General features: G+C 41.9%; 2 protein-coding genes across 7 annotated transcripts; one reads left to right on the forward strand and one right to left on the reverse strand.

Annotated features, from left to right (window-relative positions):
• Positions 1-68: 68 nt before the first annotated feature.
• Positions 69-20,730, reverse strand: DZANK1 (double zinc ribbon and ankyrin repeat domains 1). Of its 6 annotated transcripts, none has more exons than XM_072331040.1 (20): positions 20,490-20,730; positions 19,712-19,865; positions 18,349-18,466; positions 17,866-17,962; positions 14,002-14,123; positions 13,415-13,497; positions 12,906-13,023; positions 11,879-11,992; positions 10,710-10,805; positions 9,201-9,323; positions 8,179-8,343; positions 7,362-7,590; positions 6,352-6,455; positions 4,510-4,584; positions 3,808-3,901; positions 2,850-2,941; positions 1,621-1,701; positions 953-1,080; positions 616-690; positions 69-379 (listed from the first exon to the last, which is right to left on the reverse strand). In XM_072331040.1, exons 1-20 carry the CDS (start codon positions 20,596-20,598, stop codon positions 214-216), a joined length of 2,343 nt encoding a protein of 780 aa, XP_072187141.1. In that variant the 5' UTR covers positions 20,599-20,730; the 3' UTR covers positions 69-213. The 6 variants fall into 6 exon arrangements, with proteins under 6 accessions (XP_072187141.1, XP_072187139.1, XP_072187138.1 ...); XM_072331038.1 differs by having other exon boundaries at positions 12,906-13,062; positions 20,490-20,712; XM_072331037.1 differs by having other exon boundaries at positions 12,906-13,065; positions 20,490-20,712.
• On the forward strand, positions 20,712-27,235 carry POLR3F (RNA polymerase III subunit F). Its single transcript, XM_072331044.1, has 9 exons — positions 20,712-20,882; positions 21,226-21,343; positions 22,110-22,177; positions 23,177-23,244; positions 23,835-23,947; positions 24,783-24,926; positions 25,142-25,249; positions 25,789-25,980; positions 26,623-27,235. The coding sequence occupies exons 1-9, from the start codon at positions 20,827-20,829 to the stop codon at positions 26,698-26,700; spliced, it is 945 nt and encodes a 314-aa protein (XP_072187145.1). The 5' UTR covers positions 20,712-20,826; the 3' UTR covers positions 26,701-27,235.
• The last annotated feature ends 18 nt before the right edge of the window (positions 27,236-27,253 follow it).

Raw genomic sequence — 27,253 nt, forward strand, 5'->3', positions numbered from 1 at the left:
TTAAGGAAGGAAAAGAAACTTCACCGGAGCACAGACAGGGAAGAATTATGCTCTGAACTGCTGCGAATAAGCAGGAGAATGTTTTACAGAATAATTAGAGTTTATTGCATGATTCAGTGAAGTCTGCAGACTGAACTGAACTGGATCTGTGAGTTTAAGTTCTCATGAATTCAGAGAACCTTGAGCTCCATCTTGGAGAAATGGCAGTTGTGATCAGATGCTGACAAGACCAACGTCCCTCTGTTTTGTGAGGCTGTCCAGCATTCCCTGTCCAAGCTCACTTGCAAACAATGAAATAATTTCATTACTTCCAGCTGTAACAGCCAAATCATATGCTGATCGCCCTTTTGTATTCTTCTTTTTGATACTTGCATTGCAGCTGTAAGCGAAGAATAGATTGTTTTAGGCTACTTACGTTCATTCCAAGTTACTGGAATTAGTCGAGTTGCTTCTAGGTGAGCGCTGATGTGGAGTCACTTAGACTTTCTGAATGCCTCTTCCTGCAAGGCCAGCTATGAGGGGGGAGCACTGAGCGTTGGGCAGGCTCTCGTCCATCAGCATTGCTGGCTAGGTCTGTGCAGGTACACTGAGTGGATGCTCAGCTGCAGCACTTACCGTAACAGGGCTCGGATACATTCCTCTCCCTCTGGTCCAAGCAGAACTGCCTCATGGAGAGCAGTGTTGTTGTGCCTGCATGGAAGGAGTCAGCAAGGTACTTATTTGCTAAGGAAACCATGTGAACTTAGGGAAATGTTGCAACAAATTAAACTAAGGGAAATTGGAAGATACAGAATATACAAGACGTTGCACTGATTTCTTTTGTATGCATTGATGTGGTTTCATGTATTAAGTCAAAGGGAAAGAAATTAAATAGAATGGTAGATTTTCTAACTGAAACAATACAGGTACCTTTTTAATGAAGACCCGCGGCAGAGAAGCACAGCTCACTTACAGTCCTGACTGCTGGTCAACGTCAGCACCTTTCTGCACAAGAAGAGAGATCGCTTCTGCGTGCCTGTTAAGGACAGCCACTGTCAGAGCAGGTCGGTCCTCATCGCTGATGCAGTTTGGGTCAGCTCCCTAGAATGTGCAGGAGGAAGGTAAGCCATTACAAGCCATGCTCTTCCACTGTGCTTTAACATTAGTCAGTTTACACTGGCAAGTGGTCTCTGTTTTCAGGATATAAATATCCAAACTGTATGATTGATTCTTCATGTTTCAGCTGAAAACATTTGTCTCCTAGCTCAAAACCAGAGTATGTGTATGTACCAAGGGCAGTCAGAATAGATTCCTGCAGTCAAGGTGCACTTACTACACAGCCAAAAAGCAGAGGATGTGTGCTTTGTTTCTTTTCTGCACAAAGGACTCTATCCTCAACACTCATTTTTTCTTTGTATGTGGCCTTGTGAAATGAGAATGCTTTATGTGCCCGCTAAAAAGAAATCTGGGGACAAATAATACAAATGTCAAGTAGACTTCTCTCATTTAAAGCGTTCTTTCCACCTGGAGATGGTTGTTCTGTGAGGGTGTTGCCTCCTAAGCGTGAAGCTGAAGTCATGTGCCAGGCTAATATTCATGCAGTAAGTGGTCAAAGATTTGTAAGGTGAAATGGTAACTTACTTCACTAAGCAACTGTTCTATCAAGGTGATTCTTCCTTTCCCGTTTGGACCCAGTTCATCCAGTAGTTGTTTGGACTCTGGCTTTGGAAACACAGAAAACTCATGTTTCACATAGAAATACAAGTGTGAGGTCTGCATTTGGGTGAAGGTTGGAAAATGCACTCAAAGTGTAATTGAGGGAAGACTGCAGTATAGCTGAGCCTGCATTACCCCAGCTGCTTCTGTGGGAATTTCTTTCTGAATTTGAGCAAATATTGGATAACTCATTACTGAAGTCTTGATTCCATAAACAGACCAGCAAATGCTTTGCTTTACGTCGATACACCTGTCCGGGGCTGTACAGAGATTTTCTCACCACAGTAAAATTAAACACAGCATTAGTTCTTTCCTATAGAATCTCAAGCTCCCAGAACTTGTGGGAGCACACTACTTAGAAAATGAATAATAATTGCCTTGCAGAAGTTATTTAACTAAATCATAACAGCACCAACACCTTTTTCATTTTCTCTCTTCCCACCCTTCCACCTTCTTCCCCCCCTTTTCAAAAGCCCACTCGACAAAGCATTTTATCTCTGGACCCACACTGCAGAGCTTTCCATCTTCCACCTATTGAGTAGGCTGAGTGATCCAAGCTCAGATAACTGCACATTTCCCTCTTGAAATAATGAATAAAAGAGTAGGCAGTGCTTCCTGAATGCTTGATCTCTAGTGGAAATAGAGGTTTGCTTCTAGCATTAGGGAATGCTTTAGCTGTCTGACTTCTCAGCTTGATGAGAAAACTGAGCTAATCTAAAACCTGTTGCATAGGTCTCATAACCTGTTTTGTTTGCAGTCAGACTATATGGCAGCTATAGCACAGCCAAGGGGATGTTCTGTGGGGTCAGAACCAGGAGGCAACATCAAGGGAAGACAGGAATGCCTCCATCAGATGTTGCTTCTTAGAAAAACCCATAAGTCATTCTGCAACAGTATTTAGGCCTAACGCTACGTCATTAAGACAGAATGAATCCAAAACCGGGAATAGTCTCATTAAGCTTTTGGTAGAAAGGAAGCTTGACCATTATCAGTTTTGAAATAAACATCAGCCATCAACTTTCAGGTTTTGAATTAAGTTGGACTTCTGTCTCCTTCCTCCTCAAGTCAGTTTTCTGTTTTTCTCCCTGGGTGTCCTTTTTGTTGTCAGTGCTGCTCTGTACCTAGTATTTCCTGTACCAGCAGCAGATACGTACCAGCAGATTATCTTCTTCTTCTGTGAGCGTTCTTGACTTTGTTCTCTTTATTTTGCCTCTTGAATGGGAAAGATTGTGATCTTCTTTGCCTACTAGAAAGGGAAACGAGTAAACAATTCAAAGCAGAGTCAGTATCCTAACAAGAACCCAGGGAAAAAAAATCTGGAAATAATTTATCCAAAAATATTTCATTTTGTGCTGAAATGAAAGCGATATTTATCAGTTTTTCTACAAGAGAAAGTGATGAAACATTTGTTGCAGATCAGACTGGTTTGAACAAAAGGTTTGCACTCAAGCAGACTTAAATACTTGCTATTTTGAAACGAAGATTCAGTGAAATATGGAGTTGGAGTGTTTCAGTCTCTTAACTAGTTGCAGCTATTCTTTGCGTTTGACTTGGGTTCATCATTGTTTTGACTTACAATTCTTTCAATGCTTTTTAGTTCCCAAATACTCGAGAACAAGACTAGAGGACACTGAATATATACGTATGTCCAGTGTTTTTATAATGTATATACCGCTGTGCAGGAGGGCACTGGGAGATGTAAGCTAAGTGTCTCCAAAAACTAGGTCTATAATGAATGCATCTAATCATTATGTCTGCCAAACATACCAATGCTGAAGTCCCCGGCAGAGCTCAAATGTAGAGGTAATATTGGAAACCAATATGCAAAGCATCTGAAATTTTTATCGCTGGAATAAAAACACAGCTGTGTGTGGCCACAGTTCATTGGCCTTTCCAGCTGTTCTCTGGGTATGAAGCAGACCTGTGAGCCTTTGACAGCCTGTACAGTGCTGAAATCACAGCTCAAACAGAATTTGACACTTAAAGATCTGCACTTAAGGTGCAAATGTGCCAGTCTATGTTTGCCTGTCCCAGCGTCTAACCTTCTAATCAGTAGTTCCTTATTCTTGACTGTTATATTTATATCACAATGACAGAAATAAAGGCTCTCACCAGAACTAGTCTGACTGCCATCCTGTTCACCTCTGCCCTCTGTTAGGCTGCTCAGGTAATGATTATTGAACTTGACTGGTTTGGTATGAGCACCCTGTAGAATCATCAAATGTGGAAAGTTAATCAGATTACGCTGTTACAACATCTGGAGCACAAACATGGTGGTGTTGCACATTAAAAACCCTCCAAACAACCAGGCTTTTAATATCAGCCTCGGCTGACATGACATCAGTTTTTGTAACGTGATGATTCTGGAGGGAGGGATTTCAAGTATTTGAGTAATATTATAGGAGATCTGGTAAGTGTGATCTCCAAACTACTGAATGTTATTAACTGCGTTGCTTAAGAGCACAATAGTGGACGGAAGAAAATAAGGTTCTAAGATAAGGCGCTGAGGGGCACTAGAATGTCTAAATATCACTACTAGAAAGAAGAATGTAAATATTAATAGTAAACTAATGAAGTGCAGAAATGATAGCAACACAATTGTGAAGTCTGCCTTTATCAGATAAAGATACCTGTTAAACCAGCTCCAAAAGTAAACAAAAAAGATTCCTTTCTCTGCAGTGAAAAATGAACACCCTCTGAACAAAATAATACCTTGTTTAAACCTGAATTTAAAATACATCAGTGTTACTCTGACTACTAAAGCAACAACTTTACACCAGCTGCCTGACAACAGGCCTCATCCCCCGGACTGACCTTGTTAATAGCAAGAGCATAATTTAATGTAATAGTGACTTGATGGTCATCCTCATGGATGGCAGCAGAAGTAATCTGTAGGGAAAGAACAACCAAGCAACCGTTAATATCCTTACAAAAAAATACCTGACAATGAGTCATGCCAATGGGCTGTAGGTATCCTTGGTGGAGCCAATACACAACATCACACAGGACTTTTATCTGTTTCTAATTCAGTACCAACGCTTCCCATTTAACTGAGCAAAGAACAGGTGGTATTTTGAGTATTACAGCTTAGATTTTGCAGTTGCGTGGAAGGTTGTGTTGTTGTTAAGATTCCCTATACAAAACCTATAACAAGGTTGGTTACATCTCCAATCTGCATTACAACTGAAAAAGAGGCACTGCACTCAGACAGTTGGCATCTACTCTGAATAACTTCTGTTATTCTGGGAGGCAGTGGTTTCAACATATTAGAATGATCAAAGCCCAGGAAGTCAGCAGTAGCTGCTCTAGGCAACTAAAGCTTTCCAATGTGTCTAGCAATGGAAACACATTGCAGTGGACCTATACCTCACTTGCTGTACCACGTATATCAAGCTGATATCTTTTATATTTTTTATAGCTGCATTATAGTTTCTGAACATGTTGGTGTACCAGGTACATCTCAGTGGGTACACAGCGTGGGTGCAAAATATCTGACGGATTGCTAAACTTCCCAAAACAAAGTACTCTTACCAAATAGCAGATTTCTCACTTTGGTATTCATGAGCTTTTCTATAGTGGTTTCAATGCGCTATACTTGCTTTTTCATTATTGTGCCATATCAGTCAGAACAGGATAAGATGCGTTGGGTTTGAACTGGGACAAGGTCGGACACAGAAGAAGTTTTCCAGTAGCTATGCTAGTTTAAGGAATTCCTAACCCCACCTCTGCCTCCATCCCACCTCCAGCTGCTTGCTGCCAACTTTCTTTTGTATTAGTACTGATGTTTTTTCTTCCCAGCTATTTTTAGCCTAGGTCGCTTCATTGATCCAGTCCACAGGACACTGTCACAACCACTTGTGCTGGCATCACCTAGGAAAGCCTCCATTCAGGGAGGAAGCAACTCCTTAATCCAGCAGGACTGCCAAAGAAAGCAATCCAGTACCGCAGCTGAACTGCAAAGGATAATTGACTGCAGAAAAGGACCGCCTCGGGCAATTGTGAAATCTCCATTGTTGGTGAGTTTTCAAAGCTTCAAAACAAACATCTGTCAGGCAAAGCTTAGGCAGAGTTGAACCTCCCTCAGGACAGGGACTGAATGATAGGTCATTCCAGCTGTGTCTTCTAGGACTCTAGAAAGAGTCTCCAATTTCTACTTTCTTGCTGTTACAATGTAATCATATAAACCCACTCGGTGTGCTAAAGGCCCTGTCTCCAGAATGAAAAAAAATCCACTGTTCTGCTACTTGATACAGTTTATCCTCAAAGTAGGCTATATAACCACTGCTATCTGTTGGTGTAATGCAGGGGCAAGCATATCACCTATAAAACAGCCCTAGTAGGGCTGTTTTAACTGAACAACTACATAGATGTCAGTGGCCTCTTCTTGATTGCCTGCTGTGGGATTCTGTAAAAGCAGCTGAGCAAGAGCCTTCTGGCTTCTGTCACTTCTCTTACTGAGGCGAGAGAAGAAACTGCTATAGGCAGAAACAAACATTCAGTGAAAGACTAAGTGAAAAATGGAACAACAAAAACAAACAGAAATCTCCATATACAAATGGGTCAAGGTCTAAAGAAAACTGAACCGCTTACTCCAGTGTTTGTCTAGCAGCCAGAATGCTCTTTTCATGATGCTCCATAGGAAGATATTACTCCTACCTTTCCCATTCGAGGTTCTCCAACCAGTGCTCTGAATTCAGGGTTGTTCTGGGCATAGCTTCTAAGGTGAGCGCAAACGTGATCCAGCTGTTTTCTCCAGTAGCCTGATCAGAGAGAGTTAAGCAGGAGAAAAATCCCTAGCGTTACAATTAGTATTTCTTCTACTCGTCTGATACTTTATTTTAAAAACAGAAGATTTTCACTGAGACATAAAAAAGAAAAAAAAAGGATTGAAATTTTCTTCAGAAAATGTAACTGATCAAGTATGTTACGCTCTTAAAAAAAGGTGGAACACTGTCTCATCCATGGGCTGTAATTCATTCCTAAGGCAAGGTCCATTCACAACAAAATCATGTCTCGAGTTCTTAGGAATCAAGACTGGCCCTGAGCAAAAAAGAAACTTTCAATTTCAGGTTAAAAGTGCAATAGTACAAGTAGCAACTTTCAACAGATTTTTTAGTTGATTTGAGGTCACTGACAGCTAACAATATGACAGATCTGAAAGCTGCAGACATTGTAACTGAGCCTATATGGCATTCTGCTCTATGTAACTCAGGCTCCAAATACATTCATTTCAATTACATATGGGAGGGCAAATGAAAAGCTTAAAGCATTCTCATTCTTTTGCCTCTCCATATCTCTGGAATATATTTGGCCTATATAACAAAGATTTTGCTGGGTGACAGCATACTTTCCCGTTGGTACATGTAGATTCAAGCCCTTCATCAAGCTTAGCATCAAGGTAAGAGAACAGCATAAAAGACTTGATGTAACAGACATTTATTGATTTTTCAGAATGAAATATGTTCCCCAGCCCTTGGCAGGCTCTAATGGAGAATGCAGCTTCATCACAGGTGACTGTTCTAAGTGGATAAAGTTTAGCAAGTCTGGGGTTGCTCAAAAGCTGCATAGACTGTAATCTTATGAATTAAAACAAGGTCATACATCAGGGCTTTGTTTTGAGTAAGAGTTGTTGTTCACGATCACATAAAATCAGAGCTCTTCCTAACCTTTTCCGGGACTTATGGCTGTCAGGAGAGGCTTATGATCACTCATCTTTTGCAGCTTTTCTTTGTGTAAAACCAGCTCAAGTTCCTTCTTTTCCAGCAATTTGCTAGATGGGTAAAAAAGTCCAACAGTTTGGGTTCCTTTATCTTCTGTTTCTTTTAGTTCTGCTCTTGACTTGGACAAGGAAATAGGAAGAGGCTGCCAAACAACTTGAGCTTGAAGTGATTTAGTCTGTAGAGGGTGGAGATGAAGGAAAAGTCTAATATAATTAGATGGCTTACAGCTAAAACAGTATAAAAACTGACAAAGCTAGAAGGGAGAGTCGTTAACAATTGTTGCTTATATTTACCAGTCAGTAACAATGATGCAATTTATCACAAATAATCAAGAAAGAAAAGCTCTTTGTTACTGTCAGCAGGATCAGGCCACTTAGTTGGCCTTGCTGAGTGTCACAGCTTTTTCTTCAAACAGAATTTGCAAAGCAGTGTCACACATGCATGAAGTAGTGCCTTATATTAGCAGGATGCAAATAATTCACAAGTACTAAGATAAAATTACTTAAAGAACGAAGTCTTTTGAAAAGGTGCTTGTTTCTCACTTTGATATTTAGAATAAGATTGGATTAAAGCCTTTGGTTAAGGCTACATTTGTAAAGAAAATAGCTCTTGGAATAGAAACACAGTTAGTTTTGCTCTCGGTATGCTCACAGAGCACATCTCAAAAAGGAAGTGAATGGAGTTAGGTTAGTCCACTGTTGGTACAGATCAGTACATCTTTTAGCTGTGTTCAAGCCTGGTTTTCAATTTCTATATGTCTTACCTCAGAAAACCTCAGCGAGTCTCCAGAATCCATGCAAACTCCATTTTGAGAACTCAGCCTTGATGGGGGCTCTATGTACACACCACAGGACCCACAGAACCGAGCATACGGACGAGTTTTTGTACCACACTTGAAACAAGTAAAGTAGCATGGAGGAGGGTCAGGCTGCAAAATTCAAAAGACACTTGTGACTACAGAAACACAATGCACAGTTTGGGAGAGGAAAGGTATTACATGAATTAAAAGGCAGTAAAATAGCACTATCTAAAGCTATTAGATTAGAAACATTAACCAAGATAGCAGACTGCTAACACTCCGGCAGATACAAGATTGGCTCTTCAGCAATCTCAGCACTATGATATGGAGAGAAACGTTTTCAGACAGATCCAGTCTTACTCCCAATGAACAGGGACACCTACAGCTAGATCAGGTGCTCAGAGCCTTGTCCAGCCTGACCTTGAATACCTCCAGGGATGGGAGACACTTCCCACCTCTCTGGGAAACTTGTTCCAGTGCCTCACCACCCTTACTGTAAAAAACTTCTTCCTTATATCCAATCTAAATCTCCCTCTCTTTAGTTTTAAACCTTCTCTTATCACAACAGATTCTGCTGGAGAGTCTGGAGCTTTCTCTTTCTTCCTCAGGCTGAACAGCCCCAGCTCTCCCAGCCCATCCTTGCAGTACAGGTGTTCCATTCCTTGGATTGTTTCTGTGGCCCTCCTCTGGATGTGCTGCAACTGGTCCACATCTCACAGCTACTGCATCTCAACAGATGGAGTGAGGTGGTGCTCACTCATCCATGGTAATCTGTATACATCTCTAAACCCTTAAATCATTGACTGAAGTGGAGTCAAAATGTAACCTCAGCCTTTATTTGTTCTTTACCTTATCCTGTGTGCTTTAAGCAAGTGTTTTGGTAGTAGTAAACTATGTACTATCCATCCAGTTTTGCAAAGAGAAAACTGTAAGCTGTAGCTCATAGATGAGTGAAAACAGATTAGTCAACAAGAAGACCAGCGTACCTTGGCTCCACACCAGTCACAGAAACGTGCATCACAGTGGTTCACACGACCGCATTTTGAACAGAATACTGTCTTCCCTTGCTGAGTGGCGTAAGGTGGAGGAGGGTCTCTTTTTAACATGGGCTAATAAAACAAGGCAAGCATTAGGTAGAAAAAAGTTCCTATGAAGAAAAGTTCAGTGTCTAAGTAAGGTGAAATAGGAAAGCAAGCTGCTTTGATAACATAAAGTTCAGCCTAAAGGAATTCTTGCAACACAGAATAAGCAACAGACCAACTTTGTTCTAACTTGCAACTTTTTTATTTGCAGAGCCACACTAAAATGTGGTACTAATTAATTACTGTTTGTTTTAGTACAAAATAGTGCAAAAAATTCTTTTGCAATCCTGTTCTTTTACACTGAGTACTTATTCTTATGGCCCCACGTATAAGTATACTTGGAATCAACAAGGAGGCTTCTCTCCTGGCAAACATGTACTTTCAAATCCAAAACATAAGAGTTATTTTTCTCAGTACCTTTTAAAGCCTTTTTTTGTAGTATGCTCAGGGAAGTGTGTTCAGACAATGAGTTCTTGCTCAGTTGATGTCTTCCACGTGAATGTTTTTCTACACACGTTTTCCTCATACAAGTCACATATGACCTACTTTTCCAATTACAATTTACTTATGTGGGTATGCAAAAGAAAGATTGTTTTTTCAGCTGAAACTTCCAGAGGTTGAACACAGCTCCTAACTAGGACAGATAGGCATTAAAATGGTTTTATTAGATTTTGCTTCAGGGCACTAACATGTCTAAGCGTGTTCTCCATCTAAATCATTCAATAATCACCAATAGCAATATTGGTATTATCGGACCAATGATCAGTTATTCAGGAATTACTCTTGGTTGTCACCAATCAATATTATTGGTAAAGTTTGTAGTTCAGTGAGCATTTAACTTTCTCTCCTAGCTACTGCAGAGCTCACCGTACAAGTCACATGCCTAACTTCATGCAGTTACATATTAACGCCTACATTCAGTGAAGCAGTTAAACCATCTTAGGTAAGTACAGATTCCTACTGAAGTTCACTTTAAAGTGACACCCCTGTGGCTGTACCAGAGACCTTTGCATCTACCTGCTGATCTATTTATTTAAATATCAATCATCTATTCATTTAAATCAATGAGAATGATCTTCAAGTTTTTTACTGCAATTAAAAATAATTTGAATACCAGTGGGACTCCCTAGTTTCAAAACAGCTACCTGTTTTGAAAGAGCATCCTAAGTTTTGACAATGGCATTTCCAGTCCTGATTTCCACAGAAGAAATTTGAAGGCATAGGATACATGTATATAATGTTTAGCTTGTCCTTTGTGATGGTGTATCTGTGGGAATACTGATCCAGAATATGGCGTGTGGGCGGGATTCTCTGCTTTTGTAACATAAGCAAACAGGGACGTGACTTCTTTGAAAAGCAAATAATTTTATGATTTGATTTCAGTAATGCTACCGCAGTCGATACAAGCCTTACCATCTGTGTTTCAGGCAGTTCGCTTTCGCAGGTCACACAGTGTTTATGGTGTAGAGGATTTCCTGTGCCACATGCCTGACAAATTACTTTGCCCTTCTAAATAAAGAAAGCATACATTTCACATGGTATTTGAAAACAGTGAACAACAATCATAGCAAGAGGGCTTTATCTTAGAAATTGTTGTGGTTATTCAGCTCTGCAAGTAGAAAAGATACTTAAGTCTATGCTCTGGGCTTTAGATTTTTGTTAAGCTGGATTGCCTGATCTTTACACACGTACAGAACTTTATGCCAGTTTTATTTTAACCTACAGTACAATTCACTTGAGATCCAGTATCAACACATGCAGACCTTTCAAATCATTAGCATCAGCTCAGTCACTGCACTCACGCACAACAGAAGGAGCCGTATTTGCAAGGAAAAAACAAAAAATATGTTTTGTTGATTGTGTGTTCCTATGCTTACCAGCCCTGTCCACTGCCTCACAGGGCAGCTAGGAACTTTTATTCCACTATTTTTCTTAGTTTAAAACTTTCCTTATCTGGTCAGCATGATATTTTGATAGCAAAGAACCCTTGCCCTGCTTAGTGAGGTGGATCCCACCTCTTTTAAGGAAGATCCTGTAATCATAGAAACTAAAATCCTGTCGTCAAAAGTTCCACAACCAATTGCTGGTGTGTAACATCAGTCCCCTCTTGACAATCTATTCCCTCAGCAGCAGGACTGAGGAAGGTTCCCATGCTCCAAATGCCTGCATGTTGGGAGTATTCAACTTTTGTCCAGATAAAGCCATCAGCACTTTCAGATCACTTACCAAGACTGCCCTGATCCTTCCAGCCGACCTCTACTGAGCACTCACAGTCAGATGAGGTAAGCAGAGTAATTAGAATATATTTAATACACTTAATTGATAAGATGATCCCTACTTAATACAATTCCATGCATTCCTGTCTTTGGGTTTTCTACCTCAGGTGCTCTTCAGCGTTCCTTCCTGAGCTTATGTGTTTTTGCCTTTAATAATTATTCCTATTCAAGCTTTTTTAACCCTCCTAACTCTTAATGCTGCCTTAAGGTATTTAACATTAGATCAAAATATTCAAAGTAGTCACCTGTTAAAGAAATGCATGCCAGGAGTTGAATTACTGTGTTGTTATATTGATTCTTAGTTACCTTAAAGCAGGTGCTGGTTTGGGGCTGCAGTTGTGGATCGATTGGTGACTCACACACAATGCAGGTGGGTGTATTCATTGGCACGAGATGTCTGCATTCAAGACATGGTGCCATCTGAAAGAAAATACATCTTATTAAGGAGATCATTGAGATTATTGTGAGATCATTAATGATACTGTGACAGTTTGTCACAATATTGCGACATTTTCTGTATCTTGCTGATTAGAGTTGATAGCAGCAGCAAAGTCAGCAGACTGACAGCAAAAACTAAAAGCTGACACAGATCACAGAGAATGCTTTAATGATACCTGTGCCAGAGAGGTGCTAAGTTACATTTCAGTAGGTTTAAATGTGCCATAATGTGTGTAGGTAGTTCAAGTCATTGTAACTACGAACCTAAACTAAAGAGGTGCTGCATGTTTTCAGTTATCTCTTGAAACTACAGCACTGCCTCAGACAAGGCATCTTTCTGAGGATACAGGGGGAAAAAAAACAACAAACACCATCGACTCATTAGAGATAAGGTTATTATCTCCTGGAAGAGATATCTTATGGAAGAGAGTTATAGACATCACCGCAAAAACTCGGGGTGTTCTGACACACGCATACCACTATTTACATCTTCAGGCATATTAGATGGGTCTTCTACAGCTATGGCATAGCTACTAGTTACTAACTAACTGACCTCACTAGTTAGCACTGATATAAGATGCATGTGCAGCTCCTGAAGAATCGGTCGTTGTTGCAGGATGAGGAGGAATCTGAAATTGGTGATGTTTCCTGGCACAAGTGAATAAAATACAATTTAATTTTATAAAGTTATCCTTAGTAAAATATGTGGCACCTGCAGCAATCCAGTTAATTTTGCCCTCCGTTAAATAACTGCTTTGGTCCCGCTGCTGAAATTACTAAACAGAATAACAAAAAAAAGAACTTCTCAAATGAAAGGGTGACTACACGATGAATACGGAATTTGCTGAGGAAGTTCCTCCAAAGAGGATTCATTGTGTTATGTTCTTTTGCTGACCTGTGCTCCTTCAGGGGATGGGAGGCGATGCACTGGCACAGGTGGGATAGGAGAGCCGCATTCCTGGCAGAAGTGAGCCAAGGGGTCAGACAGGCGAGGTGCGGAGCAGTACCAACATCTGAAAACAACAGCAAGCTGGCTCTCTCGTTTTGGTGATCTACTGGTGCATAACAAGGAAAAATCTGGAACCATCTGTGTCTGGACTTAGGCTGCCGATGTCTAAATTGTGGTTCCTAGTCTACAGTGGCTCACCAGGCCATTCCCCAGTGTCGTCTGCAGGAGACTGAACAAGGAAGAGCTTGGCAAGGTGGAAGCTCTCTGGCTGCTGCTACAAAGTTTCATGATTTTTACTCACCATATAAGGTCTACTGAGACGTCAGCTCTGTCACCTTCTACTGTATCTCTTTTGCTTTCTTTATTTTTAACAGAGTCTCGCAGCATTATCAACTTGCATGTTGAAAGCAACTGCTCTGTTTCTAAGAACAAAGATGTCACTAGCAGTCATTTACCTGAGGAAATCTCTCTCCTTCTGGATCCTTGCCACCCGTGTGCTTGCTAAGCTCTTCCGGCTGGTCACTGCAGAACTGGCGAACTGAAATGAAGGTAATACTTTTGCATTAGTTACTGTTTGCCAAATACATACAAGATGCAGATAAATGCATCTAGCTAATTCAAATAAAGACATGTTATTTGAGACAAAGTGCGTAGAAACGTATTGCTTTAAGGAATATCTAATACATCTCCCATTAGCTGTATTGGTGACCCAGAGATTCTGCAATTCAAAAAAAATCTGTCTTATCCAAGGCAGTATGATTAAATCTTAGGTCTAAATGTTTGTTAATTGCAGTCTCTGTAATGTGTTAGAAAAGGATTTGTAACAATGCAGGCATTGGTAATTTGTCATACCTGGTTTTGTCTTTACTGATAACTGCTTTCCTATTTAAGCATGTCTTTACCCATAACCTTAAATCAGTCCTGTGTAGTACAGCCAAAGGCAGTGCTTTCTGAGAGATTATATCAAAATGATGACAGATTTTCACATCTTTCTCTTTTCTGGACAGACTTGTACAGTTTTCCTCCATGCCCATTTCCTTGCCTGTGAGGACTCCATTGGTAGTACTGAGGATTCCTCTCCGTACCCTGCTGTTCCCAAAGGGCTGGTGAGGAGCTGTGGTCCTTGCAGGGACTTGTGATCAGTCTTTCTTTCTGTTTCCAAGCCTAAAACAAAAGATGTGTTATCCTTCTGGTATTCACTTCATACAGTTATCATGTGTTAACATGATGAGTACATATGCTCAAATTTTAAATTTCAATAGGCAAGCATATTGCTAGCCATTCATAACTCATTTTCATGTCCATATTTTAGGTTAACACAAAGTGGGTGAAATTACAGGAAATTAAACTAGAAGAAACCTCATTCTTCTCCAAAAGAGCTTTCTTTTGTATTTTGCACCATTTAGGTTTTTCTTCCTTCCTGCACTTTCAAAAACCATGTGCTCTATAGAGTAAATTAATGCATGGACATTAACATGATTCCCTGCTCTTTAGCCCTGTCATAGGTTACCCTAAAATCCACCTGCACCCATGACAATCATGTATTGATTGTGTCCCTTGGTGACTGGAGGGCATTAGGGTGCACTGTGCACCAGTGTCCTCCAGGGCCTTATATTTCTGTGGTTGAGATGTGCCAGGCCACCTAATCCACACAGTCCAGTATACTCTATTGTCCCTTTCCCCCCCCTGGCTGGGGGCAGGGCCCCTCTATTGGTTACCTCGGTGGCTTGCGGCAACTGGAGCCTTCCACCTTTTGGAGGGGTTCGCCTTGATGACTGATTTGCGTTGTAATTCTTTCACTCGTGCCTATAGTGCAGAAGTGGGTGAATTACTCCACTTCTTTATATCCTCCCCCTGACTACGCAGGAAAAAACAACAAGGCAAAACGTATGACCTTACTGTTGTCATTTGCTCCAACACGAAGACGTCCCTTTTTTATGGCTGAAATCTTCAATGATACAGGATGGGAGGGTCTTGTTTTGTTTAGTTTTCCTGATTGGCCATTGTGGGAATCCTGGTCCCCATCATCTGGTACCACCAAGGATCCATCAACATCAGGCATGGCAGTCAATATATCTATAATATCATTCTGTGTGTTTTCCACTTTATCTAACCTTTTAATTACCTTGGTGACAGCCGAGATGTAAAATTCTATAGCATTTATAAATAACTCAATTCCATGAATTTTATCAATCAGTTCACTCACAAGGGGTTCCCTTGCCCCTGTGCCATATATTATTGCTAGTGCACTAGCATGCTCTTTTGGTGCAGTCCTTGTGAATGCATGCCACATAAGCCGTGAAACATGGACTGTCTCAGGATCATGTAATTAGTTCAGGTCATCATAATTGAAGTCAGGGCTGTATAGCATTTCCACCACAGCACGTTCTCTCAAATGTCGAATACCGGTCTCTATATCAGTCCATTTATTTTCTTCAGGTGTCAAGTCCTGTTTAAGGGGAAATCTTTCTTTTACTGCTAACAGCATTCGCTTCCAGAGGGTGTAGGACTCATCTTGGCATGTGCCAATATCTCTGTCCACACGTGAGTCCCTGGAAATGCTACCCAGTTGGTGAGCTTCATCGCCATCAAGCCACACGCTGTTGGCCCCATTGTCCCAACATCGAAGTAACCAAGTGGCTATAGATTCTTTTGGGTGGCGTGTGTAGTCCTTTCTTAGATCCCGAATTTCACTCAGTTTTAAAGATCGATCAGTGAGAGTTGTGATTTTTTTTCTCGCCTTTTGCTAGTGGCAGTTGTGTTGATGAGGCCCCCCCATTTGAAGTTTTGGGGCCAAAAAGTTCTCGCAAAGAAACACTAGTTTTTGGCTTCTCCTATTTCCTCTATTTCCTCCAGTTCACCCTTCTTTACTTTTTTCTCTTCTAACCCCCTCCTTTCTACATCCCTCTGCTCTTTTGCCTCCTCCTGCTCTTCTTCCTCCCCCTGATCTTCTAACTGAGTTGAAACTCGTTTCATCTTCTTACGGGGGCAACCAACATTGAATCTGGTGCCCCCTGTGGTTGATCAAATTGGCTGATTTTAATGCTCTCCATTTTAGCCTGAGACTCTCTCTCTCAGCTCTGAAACTCTCTCTCTCAGCTTCCAAAACTTTTTCCCTCACTGCCTTTTCAGCTCTGACTCTCTCTCTCAGCTCTGAAACGCTCTCTCTCAGTTTCCAAAACTTCTTCCCTCTCTGGAATGGTATTGAATAAGGCCCGATAAGCATTAGCCAGGCCCAAAATCATTTGTGCCTCCTGAGATCTGCCTGAGCCGCAACATTCCTGTCTCAAATATGCAATCAAACTTTCGGGATTCTTCAAGTGTTCAGGAGTAAAGCTCCATGACACTGAAGATGTCTTTCCCTTAAAAATCTCTCCAAAACCTCTGCACACTCCCTGCCATTCAGTATTCTCTGGTTCTGGGGAAGACTTCCTCAGAATGTAATAAATCCAGAAACCAATAAGTAAAATAATCAACAGCAGGTTCAGGGAAATTGACAGTGTGATCAAATGGGCATTCAAAAACTGCCTAATGGATTCAAGGAAGCGACGAGGAGCATGCCCAAAAGCCACCATTTCTGTAAAATTAGTTGCTCCCTTTGGAGCTGTATACTGCTCTTTATACTTGTACCAGGTAAGCAAACCTTCAAGGAAAATTTTTACAAGAAATCGCATTTTTTTCCTTCAATAGCGAAAAAAAGTAGAGCTCAAGGTTTACAAAATAGAGCTTAAGGTTTACAAAACATACCGGGCTGTCGGCAGTCTGCCTGGATTTCAAGACCTCAAAGCTTATAGACTATTCCGGGGTATTGGCGGTCCCCCTGGACTTTCAAGGTCAAGCTCCCAGGTGCAGAAACGTAAACTTAGTTAGCTTCTTAACGAAAAAAAGACTTGTAACAAGGATTCTCTCTACGGGCTTAAAAGAACAGCAGAAAAAAATGGCAACTTAAGCAGTTTTTGCCCACTTTTTGCCCACCAATGCCCAAATTTGTTGGCAGACTGCCCGCATTCTCCACCAAGAATGTCACAGGTTACCCTAAAATCTACCTGCACCCATGACAGGGGGGCAGTCGGCCCGCAGGCCGCTGGCCCAAAAGGAAAAGAAAAACAGGGAAAAGGAAAATAAATACAGTGGCAACGATCTAAGGAGGCACACTTATTTACTAAATACTATATCGGAATACAGAATAACACAATATAATACAATATAATTGGAATTACGGCTAACGAATCAAGTAAAATAAGAGAGAGTGAGTCCCAAAACCAAGAGACCTACTGTAACTCTAGGCGAAACGGCTGGAACGCTCCCACACGGCTCTCCCCCTGGCTGGCAAGGTCCAAGAGAGTGAGTTCAGCACCAAAGTGAGATTATATAGAGTCCCTGTCATATGACTGACCATGGTGTTCCCTGGGACATTCAGTCTTCTTTTGTGAGCAGCAGATTCGTCAAAATTATCTATGCTTAACATGATGTTATGATGTGGAATACTGATAGCACAATTACAGAATTGCAAAACCATGACAAGCCCTCCCATTGCTGTTACCACAGGCTAACAGCCTTTATGTATACAAATCTATCAAGCTTTTGTTTCTGCTTTGTGGATTCCTTTTAAATCTTACTGCAAATGAATTTGCAATCTCATCAGTTTAACGTCATTTTCTAGCAGAAATGCAGATGTAGAACGGGCCTTGTTTTGCTGCTTAGAAATGAATCATTTTGTTGTTGTTTTTAATAAGCAATCTGGTAAGTATACAAGGCAATTTTTGTTCTCTGCTTGCAGTGTTGAGAAATGGAAATTGGACTCCTCAGAAGATGTTTTGTCTTCTGAGATGTTTTTTAGATTCACCTGTATTTTAATGATGACATAAGATGAAAACTTTGCACTGTATTCTCAGTAATACCATACCTTGAAAATCCCGGGTTGTTTCAGTCCAGGCAGGCTTGATTTCCACACCCATTCCATTTTGCTTTGGTTTTGTAGTAAATGTTCCATCTTCCTTCTCCTAAGAAGTGATTTCATTTGGATTACTTAGGATTGGTTGTTTTTTGCTCTAATCCTTCCTATAGTTATAGGAAGCTATAGTTATCTGTTATGATTTTAAAGGCATATCATTGAGGTATTTCTTTTCATTGTAAGCATTTGAAAAGCTTGGAGGATAGATGTATTTTATGATATTTGACCTGAATCGATCATGACAGAGCAGTGAGAAAAGAAAAAAAACGTGTTCCCTTGAAATTTCACTTCATAAAAAGGACCACGGCTGCAAAGATGAGCAACAGGGAAAATAAAATATGTACAAAATACAGGCAGTCAAGGTTTAATCTCTAAGCACTATCATACCTACAACCTTCTGTATCCAGACAAGAGATTACAACTTCTACAACTTGCCTGTGTTGTGACATCTTTTAGGAACTTCTTGTCATTGTCTTCCATAGAGAAGAGGATGTTTGGTTGCTTGTACTCTACCAGAAACACCTTTGTCACAACAGCACTCTCCCTGCAGTCCCTGAAAGTCAATGATCACAAAGCTATGAACATGCCATAAAACCACGTGCGGTGAAAAGGAAACCACAGGGGAACGCGGTTGATCTTCTGGAACATCTCTTCCAAGTCTGCAAGTCATTACTTCAGGTAGTAAGCACAGTCCTGGGAAATACTCTCAAAAACCTCTGTTTTGTTTTGTTATTATTTTAAAGTTAGTGTGCACACTAAGAAGTTAACAGTAAAACATACGGATGGATACGTTAATTCCTCAACATCTTTTAGCTGTAAAACTCCTGATGCTGCTGTGTTTGCTTTCTGGAGTAATTACTGCTTGCCAGCATTGCAGGCAACAAAGGACAGTCAAGCAGCAGACAGCACACTGTCAATGTGATATAACAACTGTCCATCTCTATCTACCTTCTCTACCTTCTCGCTTGTTAAATTACAGCAGTAACATTAAAATGCCACAAATGTACAAGCTATTTAGAATTTGCTTTCATTCCAGAGCATCGATTTGGTGCACCTGAAAATGTCTTAATAAAACACTGGAATGAACTGTTAATTCAGATAGTGATATATGAAAATACCTTCAGACCTAGGGTTTGCATGTCCTGCACAGGGAATATGATGCTGTCATATTCCAATGCAGATACAAGCTAAGGCTACCTGCAGGTGCTAATAGTGGGCAACAGCAAGCCCAGATTCCCAGCTGGACTGGGGATTCCTTCTGTGTTCTTCTAACCATAAAGTTAGGAGACAGTCAAAGGTTGTGCAGCACAATCCGGTTCTCTGGACTGTTTTATTTTTACTTCTCTCTTGCACAGGCAGTGTTGTACTTACAATGTGAGGTCAGCCACTGTTTGCTTCTCCCACAGAAGCTATGGTAATTGCTGGGAAGTGTTTGTAAATCTGCTGAAACACCGGGTGCTTTCTGACCTCAGGAAACACCATCCTAGTTCTACTTCTGGCAGTTCTGACCACACCGTACAGTGCATGTCATTAGTCTCTCATCCATAGCCTCTGTGGATCATTGGCCTACATCCACAGCGCAGAAGATAAACATCCTAGAGGTAATCCATCCCCATAAATATTAATGAATAAAAAGCATTATGAGGAAGCAGCCCAGAAATTACTTGGATTGCAAACTGGCTGGGGAGATTGCTGCCTCTCATTTGCTAAGTACAGGCTGCACTAAACAGCACGGCTCCAAGCCACTGCTGCTTTCTGTCCCTTCTAAAACAGAACTAAGTTAAACCAGGATACTTACTTGGTAACTGCGAGAGCCTTGACTGTTATTTTCCCGACTGGCAACGTGATAGGACTCTTATACTTAAAAGTGTTATTCTCTCCATAGCCAGGTTTCCTAAAAAGTTCTGGTTTACTTCCATCTAAAGTGTAATAAATAGAGACCTCAGGTGTATCTGAACAACACAGAGAAAGTAATTAGCCAAACTGTGCAGGAGCTGGAAAAAAAAAACCACAAACATCTCTAGAACCCTGCAAATACTCAGTACTGCGCTTGACTTCCTCACATAAACACAAGGAAGCAATTGCATCAAAGTTCAGCACCAAAACTGTTTCTCCCATGAAAAACTAAACGGCTGCAGCGTCGTGATTAGCAATATTTCTCTTCATAAAGTCACCGCACGGTGGTTGTGCAGGAAAACGCTGTTCTAACAGCAGACAAACCATTTCCTCCTCTGATGGCAGGTGGAGTTTCTGCGGCTGGCACAGGGTGCTGCCAAACACCGGCTTTGCACTCACAGCAAAACGCAGCCGCTCACACAGCTGGACCTTGGAAGCAGCCGAGGCCACCGGGTGAGACCCCAAGTGACCCCCGGGTCAATAATACTGTTTGTATGTAAAAAAATCGCACGCCGCTGCAAGTATATTTGGTGTCTCCAAGCAGTCCGTGTTCCGGGCTACTGAAGGCAGACGGTAAAGCTCATGAGGATAAAGGCCACAGTTACCTGCAGCCAGCAGCACGGAGGCTGAAAGGCTCGAACGCTCCCGTGAGGTTTGACAGGCAAAGCTGCAGTCCGTACCTGACCTGATTTCCACCCGCGTGCCGGTGTCTATGCGCCGCTTGGCCTGCCCGGGAAGAGGGACCCGAAGCGGAATGAGCTGCGGCACCGACACGGAGCCCGCCGCCATCCTGCTCAGCGGCGATCCCTGCAACAGAACGACAACAGCAACAGCAGCAGCAACAACAACGGCAAAGCAACCGGAGATGACTCTCGACAAAGCTTACGCGTCCCGCTGCTCGGCAACCGGCTCGTACAAATAACGTCACCTCAACGCGCCGCCCGCGACGTGCCGCTCAGCAACCGCTCCTCTCCGCGCCTGGTGACGCCATCTCCCCGCGCAGCCGGACCCGCCGCCATGGCGGAGGTGAAGGTGAAGCCGGAGGTGCCGGACCCCGTGGATATAGAGAGCAGGTGCGCTGGGCCGGGCCCTGGCCCCATATCCACGGGAGAGGCTTCGCGGTGCTGGGGAGGCGGGGAGCGGTGGGGCCCGGTGTGTTGCTGTTGGGGGCAGCCTAAAAGTGAAGTGGAGCAGCAGCGCTGTCAGGAGGAGCTGAGGCCGTTTTTCCATGAGGTGGAGAAACGCCTTGTCAGGCAGCAGGGCCGGGCGCTGTGACTCGGCGCTGTCAGCGGCTGAGGAGCGCTTCGTCATTACTTCTTCCTCAGCTGCTCTTCCCGTCCCGGCGCTGATCGCCTCTCAGGGCGCTGCTTTTGTGCACGACGCTCTTGGGTTCCCAAACCGCCTCTCTTCCCCCAGGATCATTGAGCTGTGTCAGCAGTTCCCTCACGGCATCACGGACCAGGTGATCCAAAATGACATGCCCCACATGGAGGCCCAGCAACGAGCCATGGCCATCAACAGGCTGCTCTCCATGGTATGATGTTCCCCATTCCCTCCAGTTGCTTTAGCCCGAGGCTCTCGATGTAAATGATCTGCATGGTAGCACCCAGCCGGGCAGGGCTAGGAAGTTCATCTTGGATTTAGTGTCATTTGCCAGAATTGGCAGTTTTTGCAGCGTAATGTTGGTTCTCATAACCACTTGAGACCACCACGGTCACCATAACCTATTAAAACAGATCTCAACATGTACTGTTTCCGTTCTGTAATATACAAAGTTAATATCTGTTGTGTGAGTGATCGGCCTCTATGAGGCATTCTCAAACCTGGCTGATGGTTTTCTGGTGATCTCTACAAAACTGAGAACGTAACCAACAAAATAAGAGCCCTCATCTCTTCCACTGGAAATCAGAGTTGTTCAATGCTCTTGGCCAGCAGAGCTCTCACTTGATATCTGGGTGCCCACGTGAATGAGCACTTTGGTGGGAAGTATACAAGAGTTTGATGTCCCTTGTGCAAGGTGAATGTTAGGAGAAACAATGGGAAGTACACCAGTGTTGTGGGAAGAGGCTGGAACTGTGTTTATTTCTGACAGCTCATGATAAGTGGATGGTCAGAGGGGAAGAATAATATCCTCAGGGTTATTGTTGTGTCTAGCAGTTAGAAATGTTGTTTTTCCCTTTTCTGTATTCAGCTGATACAAAGTACATTTATTTTCTTTACAAGTTAAGGAGATTTTCTTGCCGTGTTCTGAAAACGAGCTGTTAGAAGGAAAGTTAATGTGCTGTGCCTGTTTCCCACAGGGGCAACTGGACCTTCTCAGGAGCAACGCAGGTCTCCTCTATAGAATCAAAGAGTCTCAAAATGCAAGGTGAGCCTTGTGCTTATGCAATACATATTTGAACGCGGTTCTGCAGCTGATGTGCAGCACTGCTGGGAACGCAGTAAGGAATTTAACATGAGCTCTATAACAAAGATATTACAGAATTTACTTGCTTGATACGCTTAACCCCCCTGAGCCAACTCTGACAACTGCTCTATGATTTCTGCTGCACAGACTCTACCATGGGGCTCCAGCTGTAGCTTACTAGCAGAATTCTTCATCTGGCAAAGTGATCTGTGTGAGCAGATGCGTATGCTCAGATGAAACCCAGCTGAAGCTTGGCCACACCATCTACAAGTGTAGTTCTGTGGTCTTTTTCAGCCACTTACAGCAGTTCCAGAAGACCGCTTGATCTGCTGTTCATGCTCTTTATTTGATGTATTAAAATGTGCCTTCAAAAAAGTCATGTTTTGCGATGTCTGTGTGAAGCTGAGTAGGAGATGCCTGGATTTACTTCTAGAAAGAAACATCCATCAAAATTATCTTCCATGCAGGCATCTCAACTTCTCTTTCCAGTGCATTAGAAAAAAACCTTCTAAGCTGAGGCTTTCTGAGAGCAGTGAGAAGGCACGTTGTAGAGCTTGGAGCGCTCTACTGTCCCCTTGTTGCGACAGTTGATCCTGAATTATGTGCTGAGTGTTTGACCTTACGCAGTTGTGTTCATATGTGACTCCAAACTTCCCTTTGTTAGGAGAAGTTGAGCGTTTCCTGCTTACCCTCATTTTTAATGACTAATACTATTATTTTTTTTCAACTGTGCTATTTTCTCTTTACTGTGGCTTTTCACTGGCAATCGCAGAATGATCCAGAGAGATTTGGTGTCATGTATTTTATTTGCCACTGGCTGGTTTATTGTGTAGGGCTTCTTTTTTCCTTTGTGTGTTGTGTTTTTTTTTCATAGTATTTGTTTTCAGTTTAAAATAAATCCACCCTCTTTCAAACTTCAAACTTACCCAAAAAAATCTCGTTGTCTCTTCTACTCCACAGTAAAATGAAAGGCTCTGACAATCAAGAGAAGCTGGTTTACCAAATCATAGAAGATGCAGGCAACAAAGGTAGTTTAAATAAATTATAACGGTGAATGGTAATAGCTTTGTTTATGGAACTTTTCCTGTCCAAATTCTTGTCCAGGCAATGCAGATATCAAATCTAGAGTATGCTAAGTCTGTAGCTAATGTTCCACGTGCCTACTTATTAAAAACAGAGGAAGACATATTTCTCTATTAAAATAACAGATTATCTGGTCTGACCTTTTGGGACCTCTTTCAAAATATGAAGTTTCAGAATATAAATTATGGCTTATTTATGGGACTGTGAAACTGGGGAATCTATACAAAACACTCACTACTTAAAAGACAACATTCTGTGTCTCCTGGATCTCCTGTGAGGCCAAATGACGTGTACATGTAAGAGCTCCCAGAGATGCAGATGGTGACTGTGCTGTGAGGTTTTCCTTCTGTTTTGTCAGTTGATTTTTATTTCATTCTCTTTTTCCCCTTCCCTCCCTTTTGCTGAGGATGGTAGGATTGGAGATGCATCCTTTGGCCGGCAAGCAACATTGTGACTTTTGGCTTGGTTAATCCTTACAGAAACAAATACCCGCTTCTCTAATTAATTTCTTTTCATTTCTGTGCTTCTTAAACAGGTATTTGGAGCAGGGACATCAGATACAAAAGTAATTTGCCTTTAACGGAGATCAACAAGATACTGAAAAACTTGGAAAGCAAGAAACTAATTAAAGCAGTTAAATCTGTGGCAGTGAGTAATTTGTGACTTGTTGTTTTTTAACATTTCCAAATGTTTGCTACATGCTGCACATGTTTGAACGTGGAACAGGGAGCAGAGAAACCTTGCTCTGCCTCCAGCTTTGTCACTGCACGTGGACCAACATTTACAATGTATGTTTGAGGTGTACCAGATCCAAGATGCTATCATGTTTGATAAATAATAAACATACTATAGCAAGCAAATCAATAATATAAGTAATAAATACACTGCCATTAATATACTGTTCTATTTCTGTTCATACTGCTGTTAATGACATACCATTATTATCAAATCACGTTTTCAGTGCTCTTAATTCTTAATTACACAAAACTGTTGTCACAGTTCTGTCTCCGTGCTCCTGCCATCTGCACCTTTCCCTCTGTTGATTGCTGGCTTGTATTTACACCACGTTCTTTTTTGTTTCTTGACTTGGTTTTCCACCATCCACCTACCACCTTCATCCACTGTTTCCACCCAAATAAGCAACCTGCTTACGAGTACTTTGTGCACTTTCATTTCTTACATGCAAATATCCCACATGTGAGGGTAGGGCTTATTTTTTTCACTACTTTTGTTATTCTGTTGTAATGCAGCATCCTGCTCTGCCTTACCTGCTTAATTACAAATCATTGGCATGTGCATATTATTTGGGCACTCTCCTGGTTTCTAGCTCAGGTCCTGTCTTGTTGCAGGGCCTGTTGCATACTAGCAATGCATGTCCATCTTATCTAGGACTTGTACACATCAATCCAGCTGACTCAAGTTATCATTACTGTGCCTTATATTTTACCTTCATCTATTCAGAGCCGTGTGCTTTCTCTACCAGGCATCCAAGAAGAAGGTGTATATGCTGTATAACCTGCAGCCTGACCGATCGGTGACCGGTGGGGCCTGGTACAGTGACCAGGACTTTGAGTCTGAATTTGTGGAGGTGTTAAATCAGCAGTGTTTTAAATTTCTACAGAGTAAGGTAAGTGCCATTACTAAACTGATCCTCCATTTGTATTCGCAAATAAGTCTTTTATTTCTAAAGCCAGTGTCAGACAAGGCTTGAGTTTTCCATGGTACTTTCTGTGAGTGTTACACTTTTTTGTAGCCTTTGCAGTGAGTGAAACCTTCCTTCTCCAAACCGTGATGACAAGACAGTGAGTTCTGACTACAACTTGTCTGTGTTTTTTTCCTCAGGCAGAAGCGGCTCGAGAGAGCAAACAGAACCCTATGATACAGAGGAACAGCTCATTTGCCTCTTCCCACGAGGTGTGGAAATACATCTGTGAGCTGGGTATCAGTAAGGTCAGCATAAATCAATCTTTCTGATCAGAATTGTCAGTACATGATTAGCAACAGGAGTTGGGTCGTGCAAGTTTGGTGAGTGCTCTGGTTCCCTGCAGTTACTGCAGTGGAGGTGGACTTTGCTGCTTTGTTGCTTGTTGAGGATTGCCAGTGGTGCTGTATGGGATTCCAGGATAGCCTGTATGCGTGGGCCATTATTGCTTGTTACCAGCAGTCTTCGGTACTCTTGTCCTTTTCTTCCACAGCTGTTTTGTTGTAGGACTAGGAATATATCATGCTGAGATAATGTAGACACTTGAGGTGCATATGAAAATTCTTTTGCGCTAGTAAAGGCTAATGTAGTCCAAAAAGTCATGGGATTTTTCTTTTTGTATCTACACAACCCTATCAAGTGCTCAGTTAAGAGCTGTACCTGTAATGTGGGACAAGTTAGAAGGGCTCCTGGAAGCATCGGTTACTCGGGGTTTGCTCTTGTTTCCTCATTGCAGGACTTAGTGGCATATGTCTTTCCTATATTTATTTTACAAATTGTTCCTTAGGTAGAATTGTCAATGGAAGACATTGAAACCATTTTAAATACACTAATATACGATGGAAAAGTGGAGATGACTATCATTGCTGCAAAGGAAGGGACAGTAGGCAGTGTGGATGGACAGATGAAGTTGTACAGAGCTGTCAGTCCTCTCATACAACCCACTGGATTAGTCAGGACACCCTGCGGACTCTGTCCAGTAAGTAACAAATTCTGTACATGAACAGGTGGCACATGCACATTTTGGATGCAGTCCTTCAAAGGGTCAGCTGGTGCAAATGAAGGTTATACCCGTGAGTGATTCTTGTGGGTTTCTAAGCCAAGCGTGCTCATGATGCTCATGAACATCACTGGTGATGCTTTAGCTGTGGCATAAAGGGGAGAGCCTTTAGACGAGGACATTTCTATGATTTCCCACGTACATGCTGACTCTTTCCTTTACTGTGTGTTACAGAGTGCTTTCAAGTTCAGCCTGTTCTAAAATATAACTTTTTATTATCTGACTTTTTGTTCTTTGCCTATTTGTATCCTTTTTTAAAAGCTAACTCACATCTGTGTAGCATTTGGCCTCTTCTGCAAGGACCGTGAGTTGGTTCATAGGTAAAACTTGCCAGACGGGTCTGTGGCATCATTTCTTACAATGGGTTCTGTTTTGCTTTGTTGTGCTCACGTTGCTCTTACTCCAAACTGGCACTGAACTTCCTAGACTTTGTTCTCAGCTAGACTGCTGTTTTTCTACTTAGAAAGGAAAAGGAAACATGAGGCTCTGCTACTTCTAGTTAACTCATGCTTGCTGCATGCAGTTACACAGGTCTGACACAGGTCTTTCTTTCTTTCCTAGGTTTTTGATGATTGCCACGAAGGTGGTGAGATTTCTCCATCTAACTGTATTTATATGACAGAATGGCTGGAGTTTTAAGGTGAAAGAAAACTGTAAACTCGATTCATTCTTCACAGCTAAGATGACAAAGCAGCTTCTGGTTGTGAACTACTTCAAGACGTGAAGTTCCTCTGCCTTTTTTCTTTTTAAGTAAACATAAAGCTGCAGCACATCAGCTGTGTGAGCAGTCCTGTAAGTGGACTGAAAATCAAACCAGCACTGAAGATCAAGGCTGAACGTAGATCCCGTCTTGTACAAAATGTGAGTGCTTGACTTGAGAAGCGCCACAGAACAGCTGTGTGGGGAGGCATTGCATTCAAGGATTCTGTTGAGTACTCAACAGGCACTTACTTTGGAGGAAAATAAGTCATCAGCTGATCAGAAGAACTTGTAAGAAGCATTGCCAAGAATGAGATCCTAAACTTCGCTTTCAGACTTAGAGTGCTGGTGGGAGCTTAAGACCTAAAGCTGACACTTTCTTCCCATATGTAAAATAGAAATGGATGATTCTTTACCATTGTTCTTACCTGCTATGATCTATGATTAAAACTGTATTTGATTTTTTTTTTTCGTATCTATTTTGGTGCTTCAT

The sequence above is a fragment of the Excalfactoria chinensis genome, chromosome 3 (assembly GCF_039878825.1).
Source record: "Excalfactoria chinensis isolate bCotChi1 chromosome 3, bCotChi1.hap2, whole genome shotgun sequence".
NCBI lineage: Eukaryota > Metazoa > Chordata > Aves > Galliformes > Phasianidae > Excalfactoria > Excalfactoria chinensis.